The 22,208-nt window shown below is 36.5% G+C and overlaps 1 protein-coding gene across 2 annotated transcripts in view; it reads right to left on the bottom strand.

Annotated features, from left to right (window-relative positions):
• The window catches only part of GLRB (glycine receptor beta), a 96,508-nt gene extending 74,842 nt beyond the window's left edge, over window positions 1-21,666 (bottom strand). For both annotated transcript variants that reach the window (XM_045880237.3, XM_064585204.1), the window contains exons 1-2: window positions 21,507-21,666; window positions 19,646-19,795 (exon numbers count right to left, since the gene is read on the bottom strand). In XM_045880237.3, coding sequence (XP_045736193.1) covers window positions 19,646-19,767 — 122 coding nt within the window. In that variant the 5' untranslated portion in view covers window positions 19,768-19,795; window positions 21,507-21,666. The remainder of the gene's footprint in view (window positions 1-19,645; window positions 19,796-21,506) is intronic.
• Between the last annotated feature and the right edge of the window lie 542 nt (window positions 21,667-22,208).

Below are 22,208 nucleotides of genomic sequence, written 5' to 3'. Positions count from 1 at the left end.
ATACTAAGTTAACTTTTAACTGTTCTTAGTGGTTCTAACAGAAAATGTAAGTAATTATAGACTATTTAATTAATAAGGTAAATGTTAATATTTACTTAAAAATAAATGTAAATAATTAAGATGCTCCTTAATATCAAATAATCAATTATGATTTCTATATTTTGGATTCTGGCAGGACATAAGTATAAATGACTTTCAAATACAGAAGGTGATTATGAATTGATATAGATAGGCAGACTTTTTGAAGTAGAGATTTAAGAATTTTTACACGAGCTAAGATTTGAGAATTATGAAATTATCAATTAGAATTTTAATAATTTGGCTTTCTAATTAAATAAAAGTGCTTTGTCCTAATTAATAGTTGAATCAACAGTTGGTCATTTCCACAGAAGAGTTTAAAAAAACCTCTATTTCAAAAATACCACCTTTATTTTCATTTAATATGAAGAGTTTAGATTAGTATGTAAAAGATAGCAGCAGTTCATGTCTTATAAATTCTCTTTCTTCCCCTACAAGGTCACTTCCATCCATAAGAAAGCCTTAATTAATATTCCTGTTCAAGGGTTTTTTTTTTCCTAAAATTTCACACACTATTGAAAGGTAATTTGTGCAATACGGCTTAGAAATGGGACTCCAAAGACAAACAAGTATATGGAAAGAAAACAAGATGTAAACTCATCTTCTGGAACCCACAGAGAAGATCAATGAACCATAACCAGTTATCTACTGCATGGTACAGGAGTAGCAGTCAATTACAACCTATACGGGGCGTACAGATCCTGCATGGTTATGTAATGGAGACTTAAGAGAAATATAGGTGATGCCCTGCTATCTATCAGAAGATTTTGTTTTGGCATCTGTGTCCTAGCCCAGAATAAATGGCAAGGATAGTAGGTGCAATATGCTGATACCAGATGAAGTCCCTTTTTATGTTTTCCAGGGTAATAGGACTTTTAAGCAAAACAATTGTTTGTCTAGTTTGCTTCTATCACTGTGAACCTCATAGACAAGCTGGCAAAAAAAAAAAAAGATAAAAATGCTATCTGAGGTAACATTTTCCACTTCTCTGTGAGTTTCTGCCATTGTGGAATCACTCCAGCAACTGTCCCCACTCTCCTGCATCACGAGCTTTCTCTCTCTACCAGAACCTTTTCACCACCTTACAAATATGCTTTATTATCCCCCATCTGTAAAAACCTTCCTCTTGATCCTACATTCCCTCTAACTATAGCTCATTACTACTCTGCTTCCTTTTACATCAAAATTCCTCAGAAGAATCTTAATACTTTCAACCCCCATTTCTTCGCTAATGCCTTTTAAGTCCAGTGTAGCGAGATTTTGTAACCATCTATAGAAACAAGTCTTATCAAGGTCAATGATGTTGTCAAATGCAATGACCAGTTCTCAATGCTCACCTCTCTTGAGCTAACAGCAGTACTTGACATTGTTGCTCCCTACCCACCTTCTTAAAAAGATTTTCTTAATTTGACTTCAGTTCTAAGTAAAAGACACGGTCTTTAATTCCAGTCTTACTTTCACTAGCTGTTCCTTCCCATTCTCCTTTGCCTGTTGTTCTTTATTTCTTCAACTTCATCCCCAGTCATTTCTCAGATGTTACTTTCCTAAGTCACTTTCTAAGTGACCTCATCCACTTCATTAATTTACAACTCGCAAATTTATACCTCCAGACTGCACCATTCCCCAGAATTTCTGACTCTATATTCAAAGGCTTACTGGACATTTCCTCTTTAAAGTCTAATAGAGACCCCCAAATTAATATGATCAAGACCAAACTCCTGATTTTCCTTCACTTCTTATCTACTCTTAATGTAGTCTTTGATAGACCTCTCAGTAAATGAAAAAACTTCATGCTTTCTGTTGCTCAGACCCAAAACATGGGAATCACCTTTCCAATGACCTACAAGCTTTCTGACTCTTCCATCATCCACTCTGTTCTTGGTCTCCAGACTGTTGTTTAAACACACAAAGCCTGCTTCAGGACTTTGGTATTTGGTGTCCCTTTCCCTGAATCATTGTTCTTCTAGAGATCTCCATGGCTTTCAACTTTACTTCTTTCAGCTCCTATTCAAATCTTACCTTATCAGAAAGATATTTTTGACCAACATGCATAAAATAGCAACCCCCTACACCCTCGATTCTCCTTATCCTGCTCTATTTTTCCCCATAGCACTAATCACTACTTACCATGTTAAAAATTCATGTTTACATGTTCATGTTCTGTCTACCACTAGAATCAAACTTCCTGAGGGCAAGAACTTTGTTTTGGTCACAGCTTATCCCAGGCACCTAGGTCAGGGCTTGGCACAAACTAAATGCTTGATAAAGAACAACTGAATAAACTAAATGATTAATTTTTAACACACAAAATGAGAAGTAGACAGTAGGTCCATTGAGGATCAGAAAGAGATTGTTTGCTGTAAGTTGAAAATTTGCATTAAGAATTGCGAAATAGGGCGCCTGGGTGGCTCAGTTGGTTAAGCGACTGCCTTCAGCTCAGGTCATGATCCTGGAGTCCCGGGATCGAGTCCCGCATCGGGCTCCCTGCTCGGCAGGGAGTCTGCTTCTCCCTCTGACCCTCCTCCCTCTCATGCTCTCTGTATCTCATTCTGTCTCAAATAAATAAATAAAATCTTTAAAAAAAATTGCAAAATAATATAAATGCACTCAAAATAGTGATTTTGCCATTTATTTATTTATTTATTTATTTATTTATTTATTTAATTTATTTATTTTTAAAGATTTATTTGAGAGAGAGAGAGAGAAAGCACAAGTGGGAGAGAGAATCCCAAGCAGACTCCTTGCCAAGTGTGGAGCCTGACTCGGGGCTCGATCTCATGACCCTGAGACCAGGACCTGAGCCAAAACCAAGAGTCAGTCACTTAACTGACTGTGCCACCCAGGTGCCCCTGAGCCTTTTATTTAAAGCTACCTATGGGACTACTCCCTTCCATTCCAATGATAAGCCAGAATTGACTATACCTACCTAATTTTGATAAGCAAGAAGATGCGCATTTCCAGAAATAACTTAGTCAATCCTTATCTTGGACATTTTAACTACAGATCCAAATGTCTATTTTACCTTTTTTATATAATTCTTATTCTAGACAACTCAATCTATATTAGTACTACCAAAGTTCTAATTCCTGATGCAATGCTAAATATCATTTTAGTCTAAAAATTTGAATTTTTTGAAACAAAAAAAATATCCAAACTTAAAAAAATGAATTATATTTTTGGTAATTACATATAATGTTTCTATGAATATTCTTGTACATATCTTTTGGTCAACATGTACACATTTCCACTGAGTATATACCTAGGAACAGAATGGCTGGGTGACAGGGAATATGAATTTTCAGGGCTTTTTTTTAGATGCTGTCAAATTATTTACCTACTGCTTATGCCAGTCTGAACTTTCACCAGAAGTATATGAGAGTTGTAGTTCATATTCTCATAACACTTGGTATTTTCCTTTTTTTTTTTTTAATTTTAGCCATTCTCGTGGATGTGTAATGGTATCCCGTTGTGATTTTAATTTGCATTTCCTTAATGACTAGTGAAAATGCTTACTGGCCTTTTGGCTATAGACTTTTAGTCATTTTCAGTTAGGTTGCCTGCCCTTTTCTTACTAATTTCCAGTATGTCCTCAATAAATGTCTTTATTGTTGTGTGTGTCTGTGTATTTGGAAACAACCCAAAGTCTCCACAGTAGACTAGAAAAATAAAGTGTAGTGATTCATATAACAGAATACCATGCAGCAATGACAGGGACTGAACATTGCGGATGAATCTCACAGATAAAATGAACAAAATAAGGCACTCATTAAAGATATTTACTGGATTATTCCACTTATATGCAGTTGAAAATTAGGTAAGTTTAATATACTGTATGGTAATCTTCAAGAAGGCAGTGAGTAATTGGAAGAGGACATGAAGTGGCTTCTAAGGTTCGAGTAATGTTCTATCTCTAGATCTGAGTGCAGGTTACATGGTTAAATGTGAACTTATTAAGCTGTATACTTATGATTAGTGCATTTCTCTGTATGCATATTAGACTTCAGAATGTTTAAAATAATACACACAAAAACAACTTTTATGTTTAATTGTATGTGTGTGTGTATACACCCACATGGACAGACACAAACACCTGCATATATACATACATGAAAAGAGAGAGAGACAGACTGTAAGAGCAACTAAAAGATGATACTAGAATTACTGGTTAAAACTAAAAATCTCTAATATTCTATATGAAAGGGGGTAAATGCATGTGTCCAAATTTGTTACAGTCACTAAATGATAATTCCCTTTTTTATCTCCAAAGAATTGGGACTATGGCTTTTTATCTCTTGAAAGCAGAGCCAAGGGTGCCTGGGTGGCTCAGTTGGTTAAGCGACTGCCTTCGGCTCGGGTCATGATCCTGGAGTCCCGGGATCGAGTCCCGCATCGGGCTCCCTGCTCGGCGGGGAGTCTGCTTCTCCCTCTGACCCTCCCCCCTCTCATGCTCTCTCTATCTCATTCTCTCTCAAATGAATAAATAAAATCTTAAAAAAAAAAGAAAGAAAGCAGAGCCAAAGAGAACTGTGTGTTTTACACTTGATGTCCTTTGTAGTTTGTAGATCTTATTGTATGAGTATATGGAGTTTGAAGAAAGAATGGATCATATACTCTTTCCTGACAATAGTAGCTCAGAATGACTTCTTATTTACAAAACTCTATTGGTAACTAACATCCAAACTGAAACCATTAATCAAACTAATGAGTAGTTTTTATGTGGTGGAACACACATCAATGAACAGGAAGATTGTAAGACTGTGTGCTCAGAAACTGACATTCTGTTATTTAGATAGAACTTCAATGAGTTTCAAATCTCAGTAAAAGCCAACAAGTAAACCTAATGTGTTACTTGAAAAATGAAAAAAAAATATACAAAGGACAAGTGAAATCAAGATAAAGAAAAATGAGTTCTTATTGGTGAATGTAACAACTAAATAAATACAAACCGGAAAGAAAGCTAGTTAAAAAAAAACAAAAAAATAAAAAAACTTGAAGAATCAGAAGACCTAAGTTTACTCCCAGCTCCTAGCCAGTGGTATGCCCTTAAGAAAGCCATTTGACCTTGGTTTTCTTACCTTCCAAATAAACAGGATGGACTATGATGTGCTGTATGAGCAAAAACTTGGCCTAAAATACCCACCTGGATTAGATCACTAGAATACTGTTAACCTAATGACCTTAAGAAAGCTACATAAACATGCTCCACAACACAAACTTTTCATATATAAAGGATGAGTGACATTGCCTGCTATATAGATTCATTGTATTAAGTGGGGCCATATGTCAAGCCGATGGTGTCCACCCTTGCATTGAGTGTGCCACAAATGTTATATTCACCCAAGTCCCAGCATCCTGAATCTATGAAAAAGCTATGTCTAATCAAGTTACCCAGATATTTTCTCCATGACTAGTTTTTCTGCCTATAAAAATTAGCCTAAGTAATGATAGAATGAGACCAAGAACAGTATAAAATATGCAAAATTCCTTTGAACCCCTTAAAAGGGTTCCATACAACACAAACATAGGTAATCCACTTTGTAAAACTTACAGTTCAGAAAATACTTTCATATATAATTTCAAATTATACTCTCAGAGAAGCTCTGTGAAATAGGTAGAAATTATTATTTCCAATTTACAGATGAGAAAATTGAGGACTGGAGAGGCAAAACAATTGCTCATTCAAGGTCACAAATATACTGTGTTCTAGAACAGAACTAAGGTCTTCTGACTCAGGACAACATTGCTTCCACATGTTAAAATTCCAAATAGTCTTTTCTGCCAATTACTGTGAGAAATTCATAAATCATATTGCTAATTCCTTCATTTTACAGATCAGGATTATTAAGATCCAAGGTGACATATCTGAGGACATACCATGAGTTAGTAACAAAGTGAACCCAATTCTTCTCTGGAACTTTAATTCAACTAATTTCACTTCAAATTTGTCATTATTAATCACATTTCTTAATCATTTAATTGTGCATAGAGTAAGGCTTTCTTAGCTTAGGTGGCTTTTGAGCTGGGGCTGGAGGGATAAGGAGGCATGTAACAGGTAAAAGGGAGAGGACGAGGGCAAATTTGAGAAGGTGGTTACAGTAGGAACAACAGTATAGACTCACAGGGGGATCTGGACCACCAAGATGTTCAGCAACCAAGAGCATGCTGGCAGTGGGAAGCAGAAGTGGAAAGAGAAAGGGGTGCCTGGGTGGCTCAGTCAGTTAAGCCTCTGACTCTTGATTTTGGCTCAGGTCATAATGTCAGGGTCCTGGGGTTAAGCCCCGCGTGGGGCTCCTCACTCGGCAGGGAGTCTGAGGGAGATTTTCTCTCTCCCTCTTTCTCTGCCCCTCCCCCTCACACACTCTCAAATAAATAAATATTTTTAAAAAGAGAGAGAAATAAATGATTGGATATACATTGAGCATCACAAATCTGTTGACACCATAAAACACTAGTTCTCAAAGTGTAGTCCACAAAGACCTGAAGGTACACAAGACCTCTTCTGGTGGTCCACAGAGTCAAAATTATTTTCATAAAAATAATAATAATTTAAAAACGTTATTTACTTTGTTTCAGAATACTGACATTTGCACTGATGGTATAGAAGCAATGGTGGATAAAACTGCCGGGGCACAGGGACGCCTGGGTGGCTCAGTCGGTTAAGCGTCTGCCTTCGGCTCAGGTCATGATCCCAGGGTCCTGGGATCGAGTCCTGCATCGGGCTCCCTGCTCCGCGGGGAGCCTGCTTCTCCCTCTGCCTCTGCCTCTCTCTCTCTCTATCTCTCATGAATAAATAAATAAAATCCTTAAAAAAAAAAAAAAACTGCCGGGGCACAAATCAAGAAAATAATATTAATGTGTACTAATCGTCATTGTGTTCTTTACTACTACATGCTGGCAGTAATTAAAGAAATAAATAATTTAAAAAATAGTGTTCATAAGTAATGTTTTTAAAGGAGCAGTAAAAAAAATGCTAAGTTTATTGAATTTTGAAATTTAAATCCACATTGTCTTAATATTCTGTGTGAAAAAAATGATAAGTATCCATACAGCACTTCTGCTACACACCAAACTATGTTAACTGTTCCTATGAAAAGCACTCAGGCGACTAATGTTCTAGCTAAACTAGATATTTTTATGGAACACCATTTTCATGGAACACCACAGAAAAACTGTGGTAATTTAGTCTTATTTAGCGAATAACTTTTTAACAGCGAATCAAGAGAGCTTGTAACTTCAACAATAACTACAAAGGGCATAACATCTGTTGCCAATAAAATAATGTAAATTTTCATAAAAAATTGGAATTTTAGAAAACTTAATATCATCACCATGACCTTGACAGCTTTCCAATATTTAATAGACTTTCCAATGAGATCAGAAGTGACATTAAATGGATGTGATTTTTTGATATTCTATAATGAAATGTGTTAACATCTGCAAAACCCAGCAAACCAATATTTTCCTAATGACCAATGCCGGATGGTATAAAATCATGTTTGGGCAAAAGAGCCATTCACTGTAACTACAGTTAACAAGACTATACTGTATACATGAAAGTTGCTGAGAGAGTGAATCTTAAAAGTTCTCATCACAAGAAAAAAAGTGTGTAATTTTGTGATGTTTGATGGATGTTAACTAAACTTATTATAATCCATTCACCATATTTACATATATCAAATCATTTTGTTGTACACCTTGGATTAATACATTGTTATAGGTCAATTATACCTCAATAAAACTAGAAAAAAGAGCAGATATTAAATTGTTCAAAAAATGATTAAGACACTGAAAAAATGTGAATAGTAATAAAACTAAGAAAGTCTTAAAAAAGTGTAAAATCAGTGGACTTTAGTGCAACAGAAAACAGAATGTTCACTAATCTGATTTCAGAATCAGATTAGCTTTTAAATCTGCAACTAGCTTTTAAAAAATTATCACTTGTTAAATTTTGGCATGGCATTAAAGAAGAATATTCACAGTTATGCAAAGGCTATTAAAATACTTTTCCCTTTTCTAATTCCATGTCTGTGTGAGGTCATATTTTCTTTACCTACTTCAATCAAAACAATATATCACAAGGCCAATATGAGAATTTAGCTGTCTTCAGTTAAGCCAGCCTGAAACAGATATGCAGCAATATAAAACAATACTCTCCCCACTATTTTTTATTTTTGAAAATATAGTTATTTTCATAGGAATTAAGTTGTTTATGTTAACATGGAATGAGTAGAGTTATTTTAAGTGATTTAATAAATATTTTAAAAATTTGTCTCAATTTGGGCGCCTGGGTGGCTCAGTTGGTTAAGCGACTGCCTTCAGCTCAGGTCATGATCCCAGGGTCCTGGGATCGAGTCCCACATCGGGCTCCCTGCTCTGTGGGAAGCCTGCTTCTCCCTCTCCCACTTCCCTGCTTGTGTTCCCTCTCTCGCTGTGTCTCTCTCTGTCAAATAAATAAATAAAATCTTAAAAAAAAAATTTGTCTCAATTTTACACAATTCACAGCGCTGTGAATTGTGTAAGACTGTTGAATCACAGACCTGTACCTCTGAAACAAATAATACATTATAATTTAAAAAAAAGAAGAAGAAGATGACAGCAGGAAGGGAAAAATGAAGGGGGGATATTGGAGGGGGAGATGAACCATGAGAGACTACAGACTCTGAGAAACAAACTGAGGGTTCTAGAGGGGAGGGTGGGTGGAGGGATGGGTTAGCCTGGTGATGGGTATTAAAGAGGGCACGTTCTGCATGGAGCACTGGGTGTTATACGCAAACAATGAATCATGAAACACTACATCAAAAACTAATGATGTAATGTATGGTGATTAACATAACACAATAAAATAAAAAAATTTGTCTCAATTTATAATAAGGTAATATTAGTAGATATAACTCACATAAACAAAAGCTCTTTGTGTCCTTAACAATGTTTCAGATTATAAAGGAGTGCCGAGACCAACCATATGAGAGTCACTGCCATGCAATATGAATAAAAGTGGAGAAGATAGGATGGAATTCAGGCATCTAGGTATGTAATTGCATTAACAGATTCAAGGTGAAATGATGAGAGCCTGGCAAAGACCATACTAGTGGAGATGGGGAGAAACAGCCAGATGCAAGAGTCATTTCTAAACAAGAATCAACAAGATAAGTAACTGATGAGATAATCAGGGAGATAGCTCATGGAAGAAAGATACTTCTGCCATTTCTCAGGAAAGGCTAAATACAAACCTGGGAAATACAGATGGAAGAGCTGGTTCATACATTAAGTCTGAAGTCCAGCAGGATTTTGAAAATAATTATAGGGAACCCATAGGAGTAGTTACACCTAGAGATAAAGATGTGGGAATAGCCATAGATAAAGTAGAAATTACTCAGGGAAAATTGATGAGTAAGAAGCTAAAAGGACCAAGAATGAATATCTGGTAAAACTCAGTATTTCAGGACAGAGAGAAAAGGAATATCAAGTGAAGATGGCTAATCAGTTGTAGTCAGAGAGGTAGAAAAATAGTTCCAGGAGGGGGTCAAGTGCTAGTAGCCAAAAGCTGGGTGGGTGGGGCAGGAGACTGTGTGTCAGGATGCAGCAGACAATCATTAGTTCTTATTAAGTAGTAGAAGGACTCAAAAGAAAGTCAGTAAATTTCCTTAAAAGGAAAAAAATATCTTTATCAAAAAGCACAATGGTGACAGGAGTTAATATCAACAGGAGAGTGAGTATTCAGAATATTAAGTGGTACATATTGTTTTATGTGTTACCACAATAATGTATGGCTTTCATAATTTAAAGAAATTCAAGGAAAGGAAAGGAAAGAAAAAAATAATCAATATCCCTGAGAAAGTACAGACCATTGTAGGCTATTAGTTTAAGACATATGGCAGTGAACACAGGGAAAAAAACAAAGTTAATGAAATAGGAATATAAAAACTATTATTTTTCAATTGAGAGACCCTTCAGTATTTTTGTAAGTCCTCAGAAAAAAAAAAGATCCAAAGAAAAAAAGCATATTGAAAACTTGGGAGAGCAAAGGTAATGTAATAGAGATAGGTGTCAGAAGAGGATGGAAGACAAAAGGAATCTCCTTTCCTGTTAAGTCAGAAGCAAAGGAGAAAAGAAAGGATAATGTTATAGGTAGCTTTAGCAGGAAGACAGAGAGGCACTGGGGAAGTTTCTGCCCAATGACTTCTATTTTTTTTTTCTTTGAAGTGAAAGCTAAGACTGCATGCTAAGACTCAGGATAAAGGATGAAACAATTATTAGAGAGAAAAGTAGAGCCACTGAGGGCCAAGTAAAAGGATTATTGGAAACTGAGTGAAGACCCAGCCAAGACTAGATCACCACACAAAATAAATCAATACAGATTCTTAAAAACTGAAAACATCTACATCTGTAGAATTAAGCCAAAAATATTATAATCAAATGAATACAAAACTTCTGGATAATATTAAAGAGTGTTGCAGTTAGACCTCTGGATCATTTTGTCAGCCATGCCCACGGTATTACAGAGAGCTTTTATCGATGCAAAAGAACACTCATTACACATCCACTCATTAATCGGTTGGCCTTTTTATTAGGTTATTCTCAGGAATCAGAGTAGTAACCTTCCCTGAATAGTCATGAATTCATACTATTGTTCTCTTACAAGAGGACTAATAAAGGTCAGATGTTTCAAGTTACCCAACATATTCTATTAGTGATTTAATCAGTGTTTTGCTGTTATTCCAATCAGAGCTCTAGAAATATTATTTCATATTTACATCACCTCTCAGAGGAGCTATTTGTATGTACATAAATTTGAATAATTTGCTTCAAGAATTCTAAGTGTATATTTCCATAAAATGTCTGTGGTAAAGGAACTCATTTATAAAAGGTTCTCTGCTTTCTGGAGCACAGCAGTGATGTGCCTCTTTTAGGTAATAGCACAAAGAGAATAGAGAAGACTTCTGCAAATATACTCTATTCTTTACTGTATTATTGTATTATTCATCTCCAAAAGGAAAAAAAAAAGGTATATTTTTGTAAGTCAAATTCCTTAATTTGTGAAAAATTGGTAAACTAAGAATGCAAACAATTCACCTTCTGCATATATTATTCTACTTGGGGATTCAATTAAATGCGTACATTTTGATAAACCAAGTTTGAAATTTAGATCTCTTTGTAATTAACTTGGTCAAGAAACAGAATTTTGTGTATTCTTTTTCCATTGGTTTGGCTTGACTGGCTTTAAATCTGAAAGCAAAATAGTGACAAAAACAAAAATAGTTAACCCTGAATATAAAGGTACCAAAAGAATCATAAATAAAACTTGATTAAGTCTTAAAAGATACAGCTGTCATAAATGAATGAATGAATGAGTGAAATTAGACTACTGAGATCAAACTTCTCCCTATACAAATGAGAAAATTGAGACACCCCCTAAAATTAGTGAATTATTGAAAGTCATAAAGCCAATTAGCAACAGTTCTAATTGAGATATAGCAGTGTCCTTTCTCCTATATTACCATGCCATCATGATTTAGCATACATACAAAGGGAACTTTAAACAATACGGGTTTAGATGTATTACCTTTAATCACAGTCCCAGTGAGCCACTGACCAATCAAAAGATTTATTTGTTTTTTCTATATAGTCAGTCACCCATTTTATTCCATTTGATTTAGCAAGCATAAGTGAGGCTCTTAAGGAAAGAATTTTGAAGTAGGCAGAATATAAAATTGTATATGTGTGTGTATAATACGTGTTTGTGTGTGTATATATATATACACACACACACTTTCACATATATATATTAAATATACATGTGTGAATATATATATGTATATACACTTCAAGATTCTTTGCATAAGAGCCTCACTTAGGCATGCTAAATAAGTGTATGTATATACATTTGTTATATATGGTTAGAGTTAACAATATATTATGTTAACCATCCAAATAAATTATAAATATTTGAGATGAGATGGATGTATGTGTATATATATATGTATTAGATGAGATGTGTATATATACATGTATTGAGTTAATACATACATAATACAGTTCAACTAGAAAATAAAGATATGATATAAAGAGTATTAGTACTAATACAGAATTTATACCAACCATATTAATATTTTTTATATTAAACAGCCATCACATGCTATCAATTTATATTAACCTTATTCTCAACTGAAACTTCTAATTATTTTAAAACTTTCGTAAGACAAGGTAATACTTGAGATGAGTCCTTAAGGACTAGTAAGACCTGCACAGATTATGCAGGAAGTTGTCATTCTACACATAAACATGTCTAAGCATAAGCAATGGCAGAGAAGTTTAGGAGCAAGGACAGATCAGCCTTTCTAAAATAAGAGCGTAGTTTCACATAAAGTTTGGGATGCAAATTAGAGAGGCCCTAGAAAATCAAAGTAAAGAGTTTGCACTGGGACCCAACAGGCAGTAAGAAGACATTGTGGGTCTTGAACGTAGTATTAACAAGATGAAAATGGAAACAATATGCGAGACGAATGATAATGGACAGACAAAACAGGGCAAATAATTAGAAAAATATTGATGACTCTCTCTCAGTCTCTCTCTCAAATAAAAAAAAAAAAAAAAAAAAAAAATTGGGCGCCTGGGTGGCTCAGTCGGTTAAGCGTCTGCCTTCGGCTCAGGTCATGATCCCGGAGTCCCGGGATCGAGTCCTGCATCGGGCTCCCTGCTCGGCGGGGAGTCTGCTACTCCCTCTGACCCTCCCTCCTCTCATGGTCTCTCTCTCTCAGTCTCTCTCTCAAATAAATAAAAAATAAAAAATAAAAAATAAAATATTGATGAAAACTGTTCAAAATGATGGTAAGTGGAGATGCAATGAACATGACAGATACAGGAAATCATTCTAAGAGAAAGAAAGACAGGTCCCATTTAAGTTTCATGCCTGAGCAGCTAGAGTAATGAGGATGCCAGTTTCAAACCCTGGGAAAACTATTTGGAAAGGGAAAATCATTAATTCAGCTCATGGCAAAAGAAAAGCGTGCCATTCAGCTGGGACTGTTCAATAGGTAATAAGAAAACATACAATCAAACATCAGTAAAATATTCAACCTAGATATATTATAGTAAGAATAATGTGGGCAATTTTCCATTGTATTCATTACAGAGATTACCCATCCCCTTTTGCAATCAGCCTTTCGTCTTTTGGCCAACGCACTCATCTTGAACATTTCCACTAGGAAGCAACAAAACTAAACTAAAATCAACCCACTCTATTAATCAATAGTAGGTAAGAAAATCTACCATATAAAATAAATATATCTTTGTCCTGAGTTAATAATAAGGGTTTAAAAACCTTCAGTATAGAATTTCATCTTGAACTTTCATGAATATTCATATTTTAAAAGTATCTCTTTCAAACCCAGAAAATATTTCTCTTTTCTGATCTAAACCAATAGGAGGAAATATGTCTCAAATAGTGATTGGGGGATGGTAGACATAAGTGATCCAATCAATGCTTGCTATAAATTATAAGAAGGTATAGGTTTATAGATTTATATTTATGTGTGTATCATATACGAAACCAGAACATATTAAAATATACTTCCATGGGTGCCTGGCTGGCTCAGTCGGTAAAGCATCTGCCTTCAGCTCAGGTCACTATCCCAGGGTGCTGGGATCGAGTCCCGCATCGGGCTCCCTGCTCAGTGGGGAGCCTGCTTCTCCCTCTGCTGCTGCTCTCTCTCTCTCTCTGTCAAATAAATTCTACCACTGAGATAAAATTTTCAAATGATTCTATCTCATTCTATTGGATAATAGTAAGGCCATAATCAAATACAATATATTAGAATCAAAGAATCTTAAAAATCTGACAGATTGAAAAGACCATCTGGTCTAACCACCTACACAATGTTCAAATTTTCTATAAAATAGGCCTGCCAAATAATTACCCCTCAATACCAAGTGCCTCCAGCTATACGGAACTCCACTACGTCCCTTCCCAGTCAATTATATTTAGGCAGAACTCTTATTAGAAAGTTCTTCCTGAGAGCTAAAAATATCCTACCCACAGCTTCTACTCATTAGTCCTGGTTTTCACTATTAGTGCCAGCAGCAAAGTCTAACTTTCTTATCTACCTCATAGTTTTTCAACGATTTGAAAACAACTTTCAAATCTCTGTTTTTTCAGTCTCTCTAATATGACATGATTTTAATGATCTCAATTGTTCTTATTTCTCTCCCCTGAAAATACTGACTAGCACAATGCAGAAACCTCTCTAATCTTGCTTGAAATAGTATCATCCTATTAAGTGAAGTAATATACTTAACATAAGATTGGTAAAATAAAAATACTAGTTTAACTATATATACTCATTTATATCATATATATTATATACATGTAATACATATTTTATATATATTTAAATGATTACTGTATTACCTAATTTTTCCAAATGTTCTCTACCATACTGTTTCCCCCATCCTACACTTGCACAGATGATTTCCAGACAAAATTGTAATTTATACTTCCATCTATCTTTTTTAGTTTCAGCCCATCACTTTAACCCTTCAAGATCATGGTGGATCCTAATTCTGTCTCAGATATTCATTATATGTCCCCAAATGACATGATCCTCAGTTTGGATATGTGTTTCCTCTGTACGGTCTTATTTTAGTCATTGATAAAATGTTAAACATGATAAGGCCAAAATTTCACCAGGAAACATCATCCAGATTGGAAATGTTTCACTAATTACCCAGTTGTTAACTCATCTAGTTGTCCCTATATTAAGACCATATTTCTAAATATGGTCCATAGGGACTATATAAGTTATTTTCAAGTTCCTTAACAAAATCCAAATATAATGACTTATAAGAGCCAAAGATCTTTAGATTTTTATTCACTCTTTAAACAAATTTTTATTGCATGTATACTTTGTGTCGGGCACTAAATTGATCTCATCTCTGGTGATTGAGTCAATAAGACGCTGCTCCCAAGGAGCTTACAATCTAGTGGGGAAAGCAGAAAATTACAATTGATGATTACCATACAGTATTATAAACATCAGAGGCAATTAGGGAACTACGGAGGCACAGAGTACAATTATGTAAATCAAATTACCAGATTAGGAAAGGCTTCCCAAAGGAGATAACAAGGTTTGAGTTTGAGGTCATTATGGGACTGTCAGATTAAAATCTGGTTATTTGGGAGAGAAGTCTGGGCCAGGCATACAGACTTAAATGTGTTAAAAAGAAAACCATTGGCCCAAAATGGTGTCACTTAAGGCAAGTCACCAAATACGGACCTAATACCTTACCCAACTGCATTTCAACCTACCCTAAAAATGCAGTCTTAAACTGGACAGTCAGGAATTTTCTGATCATCATTAATGAGGAATCTGTCACACGTGCCCTCTCAATCCCCCCAAAAATGAGGTAATCCACCTAATAAAATCCCTTGCTCTTCCCCTTAAGGAAAGGTAGCCTTGCCTGAAGCAATCCTTTCTTTTGCTAATAACCTCTTGCCACATTCTCCTTCCTATAAAAACCTTCCACTTTGCACAACTCCTCAGAGCATCTCTCTACTTGCTAGATGGAATGCTGCCCGATTTATGAACTGCTTAATAAAGCCAGTTAGATCTTCAAATTTACTCAGTTGAATTTTGTTTTCTAGGAAGAGTCAACAGTGAAAGATGATATTTATAGCCATGGATTTGGACAAGACCACTGAGGTAGGAGTTAACTAAAGAAAAAAGAAAGCACTGGAATTTCAGGTAAAGGGAAGAATACTTCCAAGGGGTGAAAAGTCAAGTGTGTATGAGACCTGACTCATATGTGTTGGGTTGGGAGAGGGGCTGTGATAGAAAGATACTGCTGGAGATGTCAGAGGCCAGTTCAGTAAGAGCTTTTTGTGTGGAGCCAAGAAATGATCCAGAGGCCAATTCAGCAAGAGCTTTGTCTCTGGAGCCACAGAAAACTACAGAGGCCGTTGAAGGGCTCTAAGCATTGGAATTGCTTGCCTAGACTGAAGATTTAGAAAACATCCTCTGGGGTCAGTGTCCAATATGAACTGATGGAGGAAGACAAGAAGCAGGGAGACTAATAAAGAGTTCACCAAAATGGGTAGAGAGGAGTAATTAAAGCAGTGCCCACAGGGGAGTGAAAATGAAGGACATATTCTGGAGATGAGAAAGACTCTGAACTGAGAAGTCTTGGACACTAATGAATTTGAGATGTTTCAGTAGAAAGAGAAGGTCTAAGGAGATCCCCAGCATTTCAGTTGGCAAAAGAGGTAGTGGTATCATTTGCTGGATAAGGAAACACTGCATCAGGAGTGGTGGGTAGGATTTCTGAACTCCAGTTTTGTCATCTTAAGTTGAGTTTGAGGTCAAAATAGGATAGCCAGGTAGAAAATATTGGATGTATGGATATGGTATTCTTCAAAGAACTCTGGGATGGACATAGAACCTTAGGAGTTAACAGTGAATAGATGGTAGTTACAGCCATAGATTTGGACAGAATCACTCAGGCAGACTATACATAATCAGAAGAGAGACCCAATAGATGAAGGTTAATGTTAAATTCAAGCTGTAAAATAAAAAGCTTACTGTATCCAAGGACTTTATCAATTTTTTTTCTCATTTACAGTTTATTTCTTATATTTTAATATGTATGAAATTTCTAAAGTTTTTGAAAGGAAATTTATCAGATAGCTTGTCAATGTGGTACTACTGTTTCACTTATACATCAAAAAACAATAGCATAAATTTATGTTATAGCATCTCAAGACAACATGAGTTAAAAAATCTATAGTAAAAGAGCCAGGAAAGTTTATGATACAATTCAAGCTCAACATCAAAATTAAACTCTAGAATGTTAAGGACCCCAAGTGTTTTATTTCTTCTACATTTTAAAATCTTTTTCTTCTTAGTTACAAGTCTTGGTTGGGGGAGAGAATATTATTACAACAGTAAAACAGGAAATTCTTGCTCACTTTTGCTACACTCACACATTAACTGCATGTGTATATACAACCTCATTGCTTCATCAACCCTATTCAAAAAGAAAAAAAAACAATTTAAATAAATAAAAATATCACTGAACAAGATTTCACCATATTGAAGAGCATATGGTAGTCTGTACCTAAATTTCATAATCTCAAATATTCCTCTTAGTCAAAATATTTTATACTTTATCAACTTATACAAGATGGATCATCCTCTAAGAAACAAATGATTTGCATATTCTTTCACAGCACATTATTATAGCTGAGATTCTTAATCTGGATGTTCAAAGAAATTTAGTATAATGGATCCAAACACAGCCAGAGAAAACTCTAGTCTTCTGAAGTTCATAATGCAGTGTTAATAAGTCAAAATTCTTAATAAAATGCTCAAACAAAAAAAAATATGTAAATCTTATTCTCCAAGGCACACCTGCTTTTTAATAAGTCAGATTTTTAGAGGCATCACCATGGCAACTGTTAATAAAGTTTTATCTAGTCTCATAATTATAATAAAATAAAATAAATAAAATAATTAAAATTTAAATTTCATGGCAGAAAATTTCAACAATAAAATTTCAGTTAATTACACAACATATCTATAATACTGTGATATGGGCTTACCAAGTGTATGTTGGGTCTTCCATTTGCCAAAGAGAACCTTATTGTTTCATTCTTAATCTACTAGATTTAACTAAAAATCTGTCCTAAATAGCTATACACACTGGAAATATATAGCCAGTTTATATATAAGACAATTTAATAGCATAATTCTGAAAAGGGATAGAATGTCCTCTAAAGGACTCTCATAAGATATATGGTAGTTAGGAGCATCAGGGTGGCTCCATAGGTTAAGCATCTGACTCTTGGTTTCGGCTCAGGTTGTGATCTCATGGGTCGTGAGATCGAGCCCCATGTTGGGCCCCGCACTCAGTGGGTAGCCTGCTTGAAGATTCTCTCCCTCTGCCTCCCCCCACTCTAAAATAAATAAATTTAAAAAAAAAAAAAAAAAGATACGTGGTAGTTCTAAGGCTTGATGTTGCCATCTTCTGAACTCTTTGATTCATGACATTTGATTGGGGGGGAGGGGAATGGGCAGGAGGTAGTGGAAAAAGAGTCCTATCAGCTTCACATATAGAGAAACCTGATCGATTGAAGTTGACCTGACTCCACACATAGAATCACCATGACTGTAACACATATGCAACAGTTTGTACCAATATGCCAACATTCATCAAGTAAAAGGTTAATATAAAAATATCTAAAACATGAAAATGTGTCTTTTTGCTTGGGAGGAGTAAAGCCTGACAATGTCCAGTTCCCTAACAGGCTTATCTCCTGGTTGTGACACAAAAACTCTGAACACTGAAGAGTAGTGATGGTTGCAGATGGTGATTATTCCTAAACCTGCCCCATCAGATACTTCATACCCAACTGGGCAGATGGCCAAGGAGGGACACATGAATATAACTCAGGGCCATCCTGTAATACACCCAGAAATCTGGCGCTGACAGCAGACTCTGCAGCACTGAAAAAAGTAGGACTAATAAACTTGAAAACCAAGAGATACTTCTAAATCGGGAGCTTTATTTAATGCTAGACTATATGTGCATCATGACACTCTCCAGACTTCTGGCATCACATAGTCATACAGATATCCATCCCAAAATGCCAATCCTAATATCCTTTCTTAACAAAATAAACTTCCCAAAATGTTCCTTACTATCCTATACCGAATATCTACAAAACTGTAATAGTCTACCTTTAAATAATATTGATGCTGAGATGTTACCTGTGATCAATATGGCATTTAAAACATATTAATTAAAAAATGACCTATAACAGGAAATTAATTTTTATTCCAGATCAATGCATATGTGATCTTATTACCTGAAAACACCTTACATTTGTGAAAGTTATTTACTTACATATTCTTCAATTGCTCTAACCATTAGGTATTATTAAGAATATGCTGTTATTCACCAGTAATATTAGCTCTTCCTATTAAAAAAAAAAAAAAAAGTCCAAACTACAAAAGGAGGAGTAGGTGATTCGGATTTAGATTTTGTTTTTACAAGTAACTTCAAATTTAGTGACATATTTTTTGAAAAATATCCTAATTTTCCAATCTAAGCCCTTTGCAGACAAATATTAAAATAGAAAACTGATCTACTCTGTGCATTTTCTTCTTCCATGCATCAATATAAATACACCTTAAAAATCATATTTTAGCTAATTTTTAAAGTGATATTCATTTTTAGGAATATTTTTTAAAAACCATCTTTTTGAACTGCTAATTTGCTCAAAACATGGAATTTCAGTATCCAATTATCGTTGCATATTTGGGGTACGAGAGAAATAGTAATGTTTTTTCTAATTTTGTAGAAGATGTATAGAAATTATGTAATCCCAAAGCATGAACAAAACTTTATAAAACTTTACCTTAAACACTAGGAATTAGCTATCACATTCTAAATCTCTCTTGTGAAACCAATGGGTACATATGAAAAGTTCTGCTGATATGCTTCAAACCACCTTACTTTGATTAAAAATGCAGTAACATTTCTCCATAAAATAATATAAGACATAAGGACGTACGATGGGCATAGATACTGCTTCTTTTTCCCCTTCCCTTTCTTTGAAGACTTCTCTTTAGAATAAGCTTCTTCAACCCACAAGGAAATTAAAATAAAAAAGGCAATCGCCAATAAAAACTTCATCTTGAAAGTTAAATTTCAGGAGATCAATCTACAAGAAAGAACAAGAAAATGTTTACATAAAATGATTAACAATACAACTCTAAGGAGTATGACCATTACTACCCAATTGACAAGAGCATTTGTACATGAAATTTTCATTGCTCGAACCTATGTGGTTAGCCTTCATTATATATTTGTGATGTTTAGCAGTAAGTGTTAAATAGAATAATGGCTCATACAAAATACAATCCCAAGGAGGTAAAAAGTATGCAAAAGGTATAAAAAAGGTATGCAAAATTTCTGATTTTATAGCTACAGACAATTGTATATTGACATTGAATTGAATTGCACAATCTATCAATGTATGTATAGAAAGCCACCTGCAAGGATGTTTAACACAGTTTTAAAATGGTTACCTTCTCCTTGTACATTTGGATTTTTTATTTCTTTTTTCAATTTCTATATTTTTGAATTTTGCATGTATATTTTTTCAAAAATGATAAAGCTTTTCTAATGGAAAAGCCAATTCTAACTTAAAGAATTGACAGAGATAAAGGAAAAAATTAGAATCAAAAGTTTCACACTTTAAATTCATTGTTTTTATTTATACCCATTAAATTTGCAAGTTACATTTTACCCAAAAAGGGTGCATATTGATTTAAGGTAGCTTGTTGGCTTTCCCACTTTCATGTTATTAACAGTTATCGTAGAGGATTTTTGATTCCACAAATTCTAGGTAACATAATATGAAAAAAAAAAAAAAACCAGCAAGTATGGTCAGACTCTTCCAAATAATCTTCTTAGTCCTATTTTAATAACATTTTCTATGCTCAAATGAGAATTATATTCTTGCCAGCCTGATGCATCCAAAAAAGAAAAAAATAAAAAGAACTTTAATATTCTGGAATATTTAAGCCTCTTTTGCAGTCCTTCATTTCCAAACCATAAATTGTTTCTTCATCACTGTTTTCTGCAGACTAAGAGATCTATCAGATCCTTCAACATCCACTTAATTACTATCTTGCCCTTATAATTTTGCTTCTCTTATGTCGTATTCTGTCCCTTCCTTTCTCCCAAGAATTCTTATTTTCTCCCATTTATCCTTTACAGCCCCTATGGCAAGCCAGAAGGGCTTCTTCCCTGGCCCCCTCTACCGAGGACAACAGAGGGGACTTATCATGCCAAGAGCAACAACAGAAGGCTCTCCTCTGTCAACTTCCAGCACTGGACGCTCCCTTCCCCCATCCTACGGTGGCATCTGCTTCCAGACACCTCTGTCCACAGCAGCAGGTACTTCTCCCGCCTTCACATTCTTCCCCAGGAAAACAGGGGGGCCATCCTGACGGTTTGAAGGGTCGAAGAGAAATTCAACCCTATGCTCCCTGTCTTCACCTCCAGCCCTTCAAAGGGGACAGCTGCAAGGACTGAAGGAGCTTCACAAACAAAACCACGCAAGGAGCCCTCCCCGCAAATCCTGCGTTCTCCCAATTCCTCCCAGCTCTCTGCAGCCCTCCATCCGGAGCGTATCTGCGGACTCCACCGCACCGGTGCATCCGGGACCCGGCTGCCGGGCGCCCCGCGCCCCTTTACCCGCGCAGGGCAGCGCTCGCCTCCTCCCCCTGCACGCCGCAGTGCTCCTCGCGCCTCCACCAGCCCGGGCTGGACCCGGTCTTTGCGCAGAGCGTTCATTCCGCCGCCTCCCACAGCGGGTCCTCGCCCGCCCTCCACCGCCACCCCAGCCAAGAGCCCCCGACACTCACCCGAGGCGCCGCCGCCCGCAGCCGCCAGGCGAGGACGCGGCGGCTCGGGGCCCAGACGGCGGTGGCTTCTGGGGGTCGGCGGGCGCAGAGCGGGGGCAGCCGTGTCCCCGCCGCCCGCGCCACCGCCGAGCTCGGCTGACGCGCCTGCTCGGGCCGCGGAGCCTGCGCCGTGGCGCGCGGCCGCCCGGGCGTCCGCAGCCGCGCTCGGGGCCCCTGCGGCACCGCGGGCCGCGCCGCCGGGAGCCGGGGACCGCGGGCTGGCGCGCCGGCGGGCGGGGGGAGGGCAAAGGTGCTCCGACCGAGCGTGGAAGGACGTCGCAGCACCTTCCCCTGCGGGCACTGGGGGGGTTCCGTGAAATGGAGTCCCCCTGCAGGGGCCCAGAAATGACTGGCGCGAGGAAAGGGGCGTAAGGACCGTTTGGGTACAGAAGGAAAAAAATACCTTTCAAGGAGCTGGAATTCGTTTAGGGTCAACTTTTGATTGCTAGTAACAAAACGGGAGAACAGCAGATGACCTTCTTGGACCAGGGGACAGCACACAGTTTCTATAATTTCATCATCAGACTCCCGACACCTAAATCTCTGAGTCTCACCAACAATTTCTAAAAGCCTGACCTTTCTAAGTAAGCTTAAATTGGTCAAAATCACTGAAAACATATAATCCTGCAGGTAATGCTATTCTGACATTTGTTACATAATTAA

Source organism: Mirounga angustirostris, unplaced genomic scaffold (assembly GCF_029215605.1).
Source record: "Mirounga angustirostris isolate CCGP_5_RB_7025 unplaced genomic scaffold, mMirAng1.0.hap1 SCAF_2, whole genome shotgun sequence".
NCBI classification, from domain to species: Eukaryota; Metazoa; Chordata; class Mammalia; order Carnivora; family Phocidae; genus Mirounga; species Mirounga angustirostris.
This window is presented reverse-complemented; position numbering and strand designations above follow the sequence as displayed.